This window comes from Carassius auratus, chromosome 35 (genome assembly GCF_003368295.1).
Source record: "Carassius auratus strain Wakin chromosome 35, ASM336829v1, whole genome shotgun sequence".
Lineage (NCBI taxonomy): Eukaryota > Metazoa > Chordata > Actinopteri > Cypriniformes > Cyprinidae > Carassius > Carassius auratus.
Genome location: NC_039277.1, coordinates 2,529,631 through 2,543,575, shown reverse-complemented (window position 1 = coordinate 2,543,575; position 13,945 = coordinate 2,529,631). Strand labels below are relative to the sequence as shown.

Below are 13,945 nucleotides of genomic sequence, written 5' to 3'. Positions count from 1 at the left end.
TCATCAGGAAACATGGTGTTAGCTTTCACTGTTATGCTGATGATACGCAGCTCTATATTTCCTCGCAGCCCGGTGAAACACACCAATTTGAAAAACTAATGGAATACATAGTCGATATAAAAAATTGGATGACGAGTAATTTCTTACTGCTAAATTCAGAAAAAACAGAGGTATTAATCATAGGGCCTAAAAACTCTACTTGTAATAACCTAGAACACTGTCTAAGACTTGATGGTTGCTCTGTCAATTCTTCGTCATCAGTTAGGAACCTAGGTGTGCTACTTGATCGCAATTTTTCTTTAGAAAGCCACGTTTCTAGCATTTGTAAAACTGCATTTTTCCATCTCAAAAATATATCTAAATTACGGCCTATGCTCTCAATGTCAAATGCAGAAATGTTAATCCATGCATTTATGACTTCAAGGTTAGACTATTGTAATGCTTTATTGGGTGGTTGTTCTGCACGCTTGGTAAACAAACTACAGCTAGTCCAAAATGCAGCAGCAAGAGTTCTTACTAGAACCAGGAAGTATGACCATATTAGCCCGGTCCTGTCCACACTGCACTGGCTCCCTATCAAACATCGTATAGATTTTAAAATATTGCTTATTACTGATAAAGCCCTGAATGGTTTAGCACCTCAGTATTTGAATGAGCTCCTTTTACATTATACTCCTCTACGTCCGCTACGTTCTCAAAACTCAGGCAATTTGATAATACCTAGAATATCAAAATCAACTGCGGGCGGCAGATCCTTTTCCTATTTGGCGCCTAAACTCTGGAATAACCTACCTAACATTGTTCGGGAGGCAGACACACTCTTGCAGTTTAAATCTAGATTAAAGACCCATCTCTTTAACCTGGCATACACATAACATACTAATATGCTTTTAATATCCAAATCCGTTAAAGGATTTTTAGGCTGCATTAATTAGGTAAACTGGAACCGGAACACTTCACATAACACCGTACTTTCTACATCATTAGAAGAATGGCATCTACGCTAATATTTGTCTGTTTCTCTCTTGTTCCGAGGTCACCGTGGCCACCAGATCCAGTCTGTGTCCAGATCAGAGGGTCACTGCAGTCACCCGGATCCAGTACGTATCCAGACCAGATGGTCGATCAGCACCTAGAAAGGACCTCTACTGCCCTGAAAGACAGCGGAGACCAGGACAACTAGAGCCCCAGATACAGATCCCCTGTAAAGACCTTGTCTCAGAGGACCACCAGGACAAGACCACAGGAAACAGATGATTCTTCTGCACAATCTGACTTTGCTGCAGCCTGGAATTGAACTACTGGTTTCGTCTGGTCAGAGGAGAACTGGCCCCCCAACTGAGCCTGGTTTCTCCCAAGGTTTTTTTTCTCCATTCTGTCACCGATGGAGTTTCGGTTCCTTGCCGCTGTCGCCTCTGGCTTGCTTAGTTGGGGTCACTTCATCTACAGCGATATCATTGACTTGATTACAAATTAAAACAGACACTATTTCAACTGAACAGAGATGACATAACTAAATTCAATGATGAACTGCCTTTAACTATCATTTTGCATTATTGAGACACTGTTTTCCAAATGAATGTTGTTCAGTGCTTTGCCGCAATGTATTTTGTTTAAAGCACTATATAAATAAAGGTGATTGATTGATTGATTAATTTGCTGATTTGGCTCAAGTGCATGATCTATTAAAGTCATTTTAAAAAGAAACTGCTTCTAACCGGTTGAGAGCTGTAGTTCTGAATATTCATTGGAACTGTGGATTTAGGAAATCTAAAGTCTTTGAAATGTTTAGTAATGATGGAACTTTTGACCATAACAGGAGAAACATTCCCTTTATTGACTAAATTCACAACTTTTATAAGTATGTTTTATGTAACCATTGCTGCATCGTATGAATTCATTTCCCCATGCTGGTCTATTGATTTGGTTCAATCTCTTTAATATTAATTTATAAATATACATATTTTTTAATTTGTCACTTTACATGTCAGTCAGGATTTCCTGTCCAAGTGGGTGGTTATTGGCCGGAATTTGACACAGTGCCGATCAGACTTCATGCCACAAGTCAAAAGTCTGGCTATGTGAGACAAATTGATGAAGACAAAAGGACGCTTGACTCTACACTAGTCACAGCTATGAGCACAAATTAAAGTTCATTAATTGAAATGTAATTGTCTAAAAGCATATTCACGCCAAGAACAATAAATACAACCACAAAGTTGTAAAACTTTTCTAAATTTAAAGGTGCAGTCACGTTTAACACCATTTGGTGAATATTTTTGCAGGTGAAATGCAGTCTTGGAATCCATATTATCTGGTTAACTGCTCAAAAATTTCCCTTCACATGTTTGAAAGCGATCTGAATTTCGACCACAGATGATTAGCCTTTTTTCCCCTCCAAATTTGACTAATGTGACCACAATTTAATAGAGGAGCAGACACTAAAACATTAAAGATATGATTGGAATAATGTTCAAAGCATTTTCAGATTGTCTGTTGGTGTGAAGGCTAATATAGTTATCAGTACAGTTTATGTTCTTGGTGTGAATGGGCCTTAAGGCCTTTCCTGCTGGGTAATTGCACAAGTTGTCATAGATTAACTCATACGATTTATTCAATTCTAATTGCAAGAGGTATAAACTCTCATCTAAGCCAACAACCTCTGCATTATTTCTATTCTGCTCTGATAAAATGTCCTTGTTTGTGTGACAAACTGAATGTATTCAGCATGTCTCCCCAAAGAGCAGCCAGGCTGCCCCTTTCCTCTTTATCTCAGGTGGCTGTTATGTTTATATTAATTTTATAATTGCCTACATGAAACATCTGAATAGGAACAGCATTGTACACCCATGGCTCCGACTACTCATAGTACCATTTTGCCAACTCAGCTGCAGCTCCTCCACCAAACAAAAGCCCTGAAAGCATTTGACCCTTTGTCACCTGGTCTGTTTGAAATCCTGGCCAACTGCACAAACCAACTCCCTGTAAAGCTTCCATTGCACAGGACACTGGAAATTAATTCTTACAGAAATCTCACAATGCACTCAAAAATAATTCTTATCGCAAAGCGCCAACTCAGGCAGCAGACAAAGGAAGCAATCTGATGTGAGGAGGGTGAGGATGAAGGCACTGTTTCATTCACAGGACACACTGCCCTCCTCCAGCAATGGAGCGTGGACCCCTCAATCACTTCCTGTCTCCTCTATCCAAACCATCATTATATCATTTGGGCTCCAGTGGTGTGGATGGGGGTTGGGTAAAGTCATCAAAACTAAGACAAACTCAAAAAGATGAAAAAGAAAATGGCACCTCATTTAAAACTGGTAGGGTAATGTGAAACAACTCCTGTAAAATTTCAGTTTCTGAGATGGAACAATCTGCTAGCCATGTGCATTTCAAAAGCAAATCGTTCAAAGGGAATTAAAAAAAATATACATATCAACAATACTTTCATTGTCCTGCTGATTCAACTTTACTTGATGCTGACAAGCAAAATCAGAAAGGTTAAAGTGTTTAAAAGAAGAAGGATTTGAGGGAAACGTTCCTTTTTTCTTTTCTTTTTTTTTTTTTTTTTTTTAAGCATGGCATCCAAAAAATGTAGAAAACTTCTACTAAAGAGACAGAGAATAAAATAAAATAAAAAAATGGACATCCTACCCTCAGTTCGTTTGATTGGCGGTTTCATTTTTGAGTAGACACTTATTTGTTGTAAATTCAGCATTTTTATGTATATTTTACTAGCTATTATAAAATTGTCATGCTCATACTGACATTATATAAGTCACTGGTCAATCTTCTGTAAAGATATTGGCATGGCCATAAACTATATGGCACCCTATAGCAACAATTTATTTGAGGCCACTTGGATCAAATAATCGGGACTATTTATTTAATGATAATAATGACTAATAATTATGATTAATTCATAATTATATTTTGTTTTCATTTATATTGCAGAGCACATGTAGAGTTTCAGTTGTATTTTTGTTTCTTGAAAAATCCAATTTTCAAAAATTTTCCTTTTTATTTAATTTTGTTAATTTGATTTATTTATTCTGTTTGTAACTATTTCATTGATTTGTGGGTACTGTACAGTATGTGAGCTTTCAAATTTGAGTTTCCTTGCCATTTCAGCATGGCAACAATTTTTCATTTACAAAAAGAATGCCATTAATATTTACATATACACACACAGACATACATATTATATATATATATATATATATATATATATATATATATATATATATATATATATATATATACGTTTTCTGAGAGACACACTGATCCCACCTACAGTAACTAAATGAAAGCTTTGTCAAGTTATTATTTGTGAAACAATGCAAGTTTGCTGCAGTGTAAATAAGTGGAGTCATTTAAAACAACAGACTCTACAATATCCGGCATGAAGTGGGCTGCTATCCCTGACTAAGGATTTTCATAGTCGAATCAGAATTTTCGAATATCGCCGATATTCGACTGATAGTCGAATCATATGTTTGGGTGTGGGGCAAAATACATTAACAAGAGTCAAGTCAGACATTTAACAAAATTACTGAAAATTTGTAACGGACACCTTGCAGATATAAACGGGGTAAATAATGTTTTATGTTTTGATGAACAGATAGGACAGATAAAGTCGGTGAAACCATAACAATTAACAATGTTATTTTATTTAACAATAGTGCTCTCATTATTACGTTAGCCTAAAAAGTTAGCAGTTAATGTTCTGCATTTCTGTTTTGAGCTGCGCACGCTGAAGATGACCAGTAACGTTAGAGGGATGCATTTGATTTCATATAGAATACGCTTCGATATTTATACAACATAACGTTAATATTAAGACTTAAAGGCTATTTACCAAAAAGGGCCCGAATGCACTTGAACATATCTGCATGGCTCAGAATGCAAACTCCTTTTGTGGACGCGTTCTTCACAAAATAATGTGCAGAAACACAGCAGCTAAACTCTAAAAATTCATATGATTTTAGTATAAAGGTCTTCTCATTATAATAGTATGTATATAACAGTCTCGGTCATAGTTATTAATATTCTGCATTGTAGTTTGAGCTGCTCGCGCTGTGCACTGAAGAGATATCACCATAGCGCTATATTGATGCCCTTGAATCAAAACCAAATGCATCTTATATCAGGTAAATAATATATCCCTGATATATATACACCGGCTGAAATTTTCTGAAATCACTTGTACCCTACTTGTTCGAAAAAATCCAGCCTCTGCCTGTGTCAGTTTGAGTCTTGGTAAAGTTTTAAATCCCTGCCGCTAAAATGCTCCTCTGTCAGTGTCACGGATTATGGAACGTGAAACATAAATCTATAGGGGTGGTTGGATTTATTCACGCACTTTAAAATATAAATTTTAATCTACTTTCTTTTCAGATTCTTACAGCTTTATAATAATAGGCTTCATATTAACTTATTGGGAGAAAACCAGTAGTTTTATGTGAAATCAGACATTTGAGCTCCCCCATAGTCAAAATGGCATAATCAATAACACCCCTCGAATATTCGACTGTTAGATTGGTAGTCAAATCAGGTTCCTCCAATCAAAGCATCGAATCGTCGACTATCTGGGGTCACCCCTAGTCCACTGTATTGTTCAACTCATTCAACTCAACTCATTGAATCATCTGCCTGTCATTCTTACACTTTCTATAAGCTGTTACGCTACCAATCCACTTCTACCATTTCCTCCATGATTAACACCGCCTGTCAGCTTTGAGTTATGTATATCCTTCTAACCAGTATCCATCCTAAATACCTGCCGAGTGCGCTAAGTGCCTTAAATATACACACAACTATTATAAACATCTTAAACAGAAACTCTGTCTGCCATAATACATAAGAGATGAAATTGTAAAATCACTAGATTGTGAAATGAATGTCACAGTCTGCACATACCAAACAAAGAGGTCAGGTTCTCAACAGTGTGTGTGACATTCAGAGATGCAGGTCAAGGGGATACGTTACACATGTGTGGCATCGGCAGCGCTTGCATTTGCATAATAATGAAGATGGTCACCAACCTTGACAGGAGCCATTAACTTCCTCATGGCCCGCCTGGCACATGCACCTCCCAATGGGCACCAGCCACTCCCCCTCCGTGCTGCAGTGCATTCTGGGAAGTTCATCAGCTTCCGAGTTGTTGACACAGGTCCCTGGCACCTCCAGAAGCTGGGAGGATTCTCCCCCAGTTATAGTATCTGGGAAGAGGGCCAAATTCCTGACCACAAAAGGACACTTTTTGTAGAAGACACGGACGGACACGAGTGCAATACATGCACCCAGGTCTTGAAAGGCCAGATAGAAGCCTTTCATGGTCAGCGGACCCAAATCCCGAACTTCCGTGTTCAGCTTCATGACTCTGTCTCCGAGATCGAGCTCTGTGAAACTCTCGTCGGCCGCGATGGTGTCAATCTTCATGTATTGGCTTTCCCGAATATTTCCCCTCTCCTCATCATTGGTTTCATAATAGTAGACGTTGAATGTCTCCTTGCATGTGCCCAGACCTCCAGGGAGACTGTTGCAGTCCCGTAGAGTGAACTTGAGCTCCACGAACACTCGCTGGGAACCTTGGTTTAATATAAAGTTTGTTTGCAACCAATTGTTCTGGTTTTGCTCCATTACCTTACACACCTGGTACGTGTGGATGGGTGCATAGTTCTCGTCCACCTCTCCGATTTCTTCCCACTGAAATACAAGGAGAAAAAAAATAAAACAGATCAAAAAGAGTCAATTTTTCATTCATGTTTGGAGGTTTTTATGAGAGGACAGTCAAGCAAAGACAGGAAACTTTGTCAGGAGTAAGGAGTCAAACGCTAATTGGTCAAAGCGCTGTTACATTATATTTTGGAGCACTTTTCACAAGGCTGTTGCTCTGACAAAAGTAGTTGTGATAGAACCTCATTGAATCTCTGTGTAGAAGAGCAGTGGTTCACAACCCTGGACCTTGAGTAACTCCAATATTTTGTATGTTTTCTTAATCTTACTCAACTGAATCTATGTATCAGCTCATTAGTAAAGACTCCAAGCGGGCAGATCCGTTGTTAGTCGTAAGAAAGGTAGTGACTATTAATGGAGCCCACAGATAGGGGGGAGGGGCCTGTGATTTCAACTGACTGCCTGAGACCATCATGAAAAATGCTCAGGGGTACGTTTCCAAAAAGCATCGTTAGCTAACTTTAGTTGTTAATTCTATTAAACTCTATTGTTAATGACAGAACTTGCAACTATGCTTTTGGGACATGCACCCCAGGACAGTTTACAAGCCACTGCTGTGCATTGTCACAAAAGCTTAGAGGTCCCATAGAATGCATTGATACAAATTGTTCTCTGATATCCCCAGAATGTGTATGCAAAGTTTTATCTAAAAATACTCATACTTATAGCTTGTTGAAATTGCCACTTTTAGGGTATGAGCCAAAACACATTGTTATATGTGTTTGTCCCCTTTAAATGAAAATGAGTTACTGCTCTCTAAATGAGTTACTGAGTGTGGAGCATCAGTATTGCCAAGACCATGGTTTTCCCATAGGGTTTAAGCGACCCCAATAGCGTGGTATTTAGCCCCTAAAATGCAAATTTGACCAGGTGAACCCCACAAAAAAAAAGTATTTTCCCCCACCGGAATACAATTTTTACCAGGGGATCCCCCTCAAAATGTGATTGGGCTAGTTTTTACTAGCAGCTAGGCAGGTTTTGCTATGAAAACCTGGCAACCCTGGCCAGAGCTTCAAGAACTCATTCTTGGGGCATACCAAGGTTAAAGTGTAACTGATGGTGACCATGTAACTGACTTCATATTGCTTCCAAATGCAATTTTTAACTACCACATTCCTATTTACGAGCATTCTGGTAGCACATGAAGGCAGCATTAGTGAAAACAGGCAGAGACAATAGTAGCTTTAGCTAAATTAGCCTTTCAGAGAGCCAAGAGGCTCTTCTGGAAAAAAAAAAAAAATTGTTTCATGATGCTTACTTTGTGTTTAGTCTTTACATTTCTGCACAAAGTACTGGTATCGATCCCTCTTTCAGAACCAATCTTTGCACAACTCCAGCGCTGAACAAAGCCTCCTTTGTGAGGCAGTCTGGTCTAAAATGTTAGCACAAATGTATAGGACTTTTTAGTTTGTTTTTTTTTTTTGGTGTTTTTTTTGGGGGGAGGGGGGGGGTCTTTAGCAGTCTATGGAGACACCTATGTTAATTCGTTTGACTCCTACGTGCATCCCAACACACAACACTTTTAATGGCTCTTTGATACTGACATTGTACCTCCAGCAGCTACAGCAAGAGAACAGTAATGGTGGATGGCAGCTTCTCACTTAGGGCTGTGTATATACTAATAGGCCAGAGAGTGTCACAAATGGGCTGGACTTTCACCGACTATGTCGTTGTAGTAGTGGCTAAATTAACAAATAACCAGACGCCACCCAATCTAAATATTCCCTCACAGTTTAATAGTAATAACTCTGATATTTTTATTCACTGATAAAATAGATAACATCAGAAATACAATAACAAATGTAGATTCTACAGCATCTTATACTTCAAATTCAATCATTGCACCTGCAGTATAAACTGCAGTGCTTTACAGCTATAGGGCAGGAAGAGCTAAATAAACTTATCACTGCATCTAAACCAATAACATGTTTATTACATCCTGTATCCACGAAATTACTGAAAGAATTGTTACCTGTAGCAGAAGAACCGCTTCTCAATATTATTAAATCGTCGTTATCTGTAGGTCACATCCAAAAACCATTCAAGCTGGGGACTATTAAGCCTCTTATTAAGGAAACCAAAGCTAGATCCTAGTGAACTGGTTAATTACAGACCCATTCCAAATTACAGAATTTCATTTATGTCTAAAATTTTAGAAAATGTTGTGTCTGGAAAATTGTGCTCTTTCCTGCAAAAAAAATAATAAAAAAAAAAAAATAAAAAAAAAGATCTGTTTGAGGAATTTTAGTCATCGGTTTCAGGCCCCATCATAGCACAGAAACTGCACTTGTTAAAATTACAAATGACTTGCTTCTTGCATCAGACCAAGACTGCATCTCATTGCTAGTTTTACTTGATCTTAGTGCCACATTCAACACCATAGGTCATCATATACTCACAGATCAATTCCAAAACTATACATGTATTCAAGGGCAGGCTCTAAGATGCTTTAGATCCTACTTGTCCGATTTCTACAACTTTGTTTATTTAAATGGGGAGTCATCTCATTTATCACCAGTGAAATATGGAGTGGCACAAGGATCTGCTCTAGGTCCTCTGCTATTTTCAATATACATGTTGCCCCTTGGTAATATTCTTAGAAAATGCGGGATTAGTTTCCACTGTTGTGCTAACGATACTCTACTATATATCTCATCCAGACCAGATAAAACTTTTTATTATCTAAGAGATACGGAGTGTTAACAAAAAAAAGATCTGTTTGAAGAATTTTAGTCATCGGTTTCAGGCCCCATCATAGCACAGAAACTGCACTTGTTAAAATTACAAATGACTTGCTTCTTGCATCAGACCAAGACTGCATCTCATTGCTAGTTTTACTTGATCTTAGTGCCACATTCAACACCATAGGTCATCATATACTCACAGATCAATTCCAAAACTATACATGTATTCAAGGGCAGGCTCTAAGATGCTTTAGATCCTACTTGTCCGATTTCTACAACTTTGTTTATTTAAATGGGGAGTCATCTCATTTATCACCAGTGAAATATGGAGTGGCACAAGGATCTGCTCTAGGTCCTCTGATATTTTCAATATACATGTTGCCCCTTGGTAATATTCTTAGAAAATGCGGGATTAGTTTCCACTGTTGTGCTAACGATACTCTACTATATATCTCATCCAGACCAGATAAAACTTTTTATTATCTAAGAGATACGGAGTGTTAAAAAAAAAAAGTTTATTGGACCAAAAAACAGTACACACAATCTCATAGATTAAATTTGCAACTAGTCGGAAGTACTGTTACTTCATCTACAGTCAAACATCTGGGTGTTATATTATACAGCAACTTATCTTTTGAAGATCATATTTGCCATATTACAAAAACAGCATTTTTCCATCTTCTAAAAATTGCCAAGCATTGAAACTTTTTACCTTTTTTTCTGATGCAGAAAAGCTAATTCATGCATTCATGACCTCTAGACTGGACTATTGTAATGCACTGCTAAGTGGTTGCCCTGCATCTTCAATAAACAAGCTACAGGTAGTCCAAAATGCAGTTGCTAGAGTCAAATATATTCATATTACCCCAATTTAACAGTCTCTGCACTGGCTACCTATTAAGTTCCATATCAGTTACAAATATTATTACTTATCTATAAGGCCCTAAATGGTTTAGCTCCTGCATACCTAACCAGTCTTCTACCACGCTATAATCCACCATGCTCCCTAAGGTCAAAAAACGCTGGACTTTTGGTAGTACCTAGGATAGCAAAGTCCACTAAAAGAGGTAGAGCTTTTCACATTTGGCTCCCAAACTCTGGAATAGCCTTCCTGATAATGTTCGGAGTTCAGACACACTCTCTCTGTTTAAATCTGGATTGAAAACAAATCTCTTTGGCCAAGCATTCAAACAATGCATCTCATAATCTTGTACTGCAGTTATATCTGATCAAATGCGCATTATTATTATTTAGCTTGGGTTAAATAAATCTATACTTGGTTGGAACAGCAGCTACACTAATTATGTCTCTATTTGTTTCTCTGTTTTGTAACTAGGATTTACACAAGCTCAAGTATGGATCCAGAACACCCGAGAAGAGATGATGCCAACCACTCAGAGGACCTCAGATGATGCCAACCCTGAAACAATAATAATTGCTGTTAATAGTGTAATTTATTTTCCGTACATTTCTGCCATATGTACATAAACTGAATCACCACTGATAAACTACTACTAAATACTATAGAATCATGAATTTTCTGTAAAGTTGCTTGGCAATGATTTTTATTTGTAAAAAGTGCTATACAAATAAATTTGAATTGAACTGAACTGAATTGAATAGTGAGAAACCTAGTACTGCTAGTGTGGGGAGACTGTTTATGAATTATTGGGATAATAAAACAATGAGTAGGTGGACTTTTACCATTATAGGCTGGATGTTTTCACACACTGTAGCCACACAACTGTGTTCAAACACCTTATAAAAGTGATTTTTGCATTCTGTGAAACCTTTAACATCTGCAAGTGTTCTATTTGTTTATTTGTGCTATTTACAAAATTTGGGAACATGGAAACAACCTGCACTAGGGCCTCGCAAAGACCCACTCAGGCCCTGCAAGGGGGGATTTACGAGACACCATTTTCAACCAAGAACAGAAAACTTTTTATGTCTTGGCCTTTCATTGACAACAATATCATTTTGGGAGCACAAAAATGTTTGAAAATGGGTTTCAAAGTGCAAAGTTTTTAAAAACAATGCTTTGTAAAATTCTCTGTGTAAACTACAAGTTCAGATTTTTGATCTTAAAATGGATGTGACAGATAAAAGTGACATCCTAAAGACCTACTGTTGAGGATACTGCAGGACCAGGGTAGGGAACCACTGAAGAAGAGGGCCCCATCCCAAATACAGGTTAACATTTACACAACAATAAACATTCTGCCAGTAAAATTCCACTGAACACCGTACTGAATACTTATACATATATACTTATATAATCATGTTAGGGAACGTTATGCATGTGTACTGTAACATAATAGCACGGTAACCCATGAAGCACATTGTGGGACCATTCAAACACCACAACCGCCACATCTATCAAAATATGGCTGAATGTTTTGCTGTCCATAGAGATGCTTAATATCAATACATCAGGTGGCAGAGAGATTGGAAAAACAATCTGAAAGCTATAATCTATGCAGTCAGGAGGCTTGTAACATGGCAGTTAACAAAGCAAGACCTGAGAATGCACCCTGAGGGCCCGAGTGGCCCTTCAGCATTCTTCAAACGCACAGTCAATGACCACAGAGACCCTCCCGAGGCCTCGTATTACCTCTGCCTGATGCTCTCTGAATGTGAGCGATTGTGAGCTGCGTGGACAGTAAAGAACTGAAGTCTGGACTGCCGAGAGTCATTCAGTGTGTGCTAACAGTGTGAGTCTCGCAGTTCACACACTGAAAAAGCTATTGTCTATATTTAGTATAACTTAAGGTGTGGTCACACTGCACTTTTGATTTAATTGACTTCCATACACATGCGAATGAAAGAGAGTGAAATGCAAGCTCATGTGAACAAGTTTTGCATTTCTTGTGACCAACAGAAGATCGATACGTCACGGCATGACCTCATTGCTGAATTAAAAGAACCTGAATTTAAAACTGCAGTGCTGCAGGAAAGTGTAGTGGACTAAATGATTTTTACATTTTGGGTTTATGATCATTTGTTATGTGTTGAATTGAAATGATGTTGAAAGGAATATCGCAACCGCTGCAGTGTCAGACGAAATTTTGCATGCACCGCAGCTTTACTGTTAGAAGGTGAACAAATTATGATGAAGTGTTATTCTGTTAGTAAATGGTTTCTAATTTAATAAATTTAAAGTCATTTTGGAAATGTCACAACTACTTGTACTGAATACAATGTACTAAATACATCAGACACATGGCCTTTATTTCATACGGCTCTGTCACAGTATTTGTTTGAATGGACTGTACACCCTGTGAAAAATAATAACAGTACACTTTATATGCTTTTAAAAATAGTATATCTTTATTTTGAATTATATACTTTATAAAAATATACATAAGTGTGAACTGAATATAATGTTTCAATAACTTAACTGCATGTTAATAGCAATTAAATGTATTATAATTTAAATAAATATTAAATGTAATTAGATGAACTTTAGAGTGCTTTTTTGAGCCACTATAGGATGTAATTAATTGATTATGTAATTTTATAATTACTTCTATTGTCTTTTGCAAAAGGGTTAAAGTGTTACTCCTGAATGTACTTACAAACATTTATGGTGAACTTAAATATACGTTGTTGTAATTTCTACTGAAACTTGTGTGTGATATTTTTTAAATGCATCTGTAAGTACACATTTGTAAAGATGAAGCCGCAATTCATTACATTTAAAATATATTTACTTTCAATGTAATACTGAAAAAAACACACTACAGGTAAAATTATAATAAGTATTTTACATATGCTAGCTTCAGTATGTTAAAGGGGGAGTGAAATGCTCGTTTTCACTCAATATCCTGTTAATCTTGAGTACCTATAGAGTAGTACTGCATCCTTCATAACTCCAAAAAGTCTTTAGTTTTATTATATTTATAAGAGAAAGATAGTCTGTACCAATTTTTCCCGGAAAAACGCGACCGGCTGGAGGTGTGACGTGTGGGCGGAGCTAAAGAATCACGAGCGCCAGTAGGCTTTTGCGTTGAGAGCGTTTGGAAGCTGTGACATTACCGTGAGGACAAAACCAACCAAAACAAACCATGGCTAACAGTCAGATTCAGCATATATTTATGATCCAGAATCAGATCCAGAGGCTGAAATTTAACAAGAGCAGCATCAGCAACGATGTCTCTATGTGGTATGTACTGAAACTGTATATATTTGCTTAGCGGTTTTGAAAAAATGACTAAGTTCCACTTTGTCGTCTTTTTATTTATATATTTTTTTTTAAGCTGTACATGTGGGAAGTGCAGTTTGATGACAACATCGCATGTTGTTTACTTGATGTGCTTACGCGCCGATAGCTAAGTTAACAACACAGAGATATTTGAAGCAGTTTTACTCACCGCCTGCGGTTCCAACACACGATCGTGACCCTTTTTCGTTGGGACTGCATCATCCTTAAGAAATATACGATGTGCAAATCCGGCGTCAAACTGGGCCTTGTTTGTAAAACAAGCATCTTCGAAATGCAGAGAACAAACAAAAACACT

The 13,945-nt window shown here is 37.5% G+C and overlaps 1 protein-coding gene across 2 annotated transcripts in view; it reads right to left on the bottom strand.

Annotated features, from left to right (window-relative positions):
• The window catches only part of LOC113054027 (ephrin type-A receptor 5-like), a 102,634-nt gene that overhangs the window by 68,404 nt on the left and 20,285 nt on the right, over nt 1-13,945 (bottom strand). For both annotated transcript variants that reach the window (XM_026219294.1, XM_026219295.1), the window contains exon 3: nt 6,048-6,711. In XM_026219294.1, the coding sequence (XP_026075079.1) occupies nt 6,048-6,711 (664 nt within the window). The remainder of the gene's footprint in view (nt 1-6,047; nt 6,712-13,945) is intronic.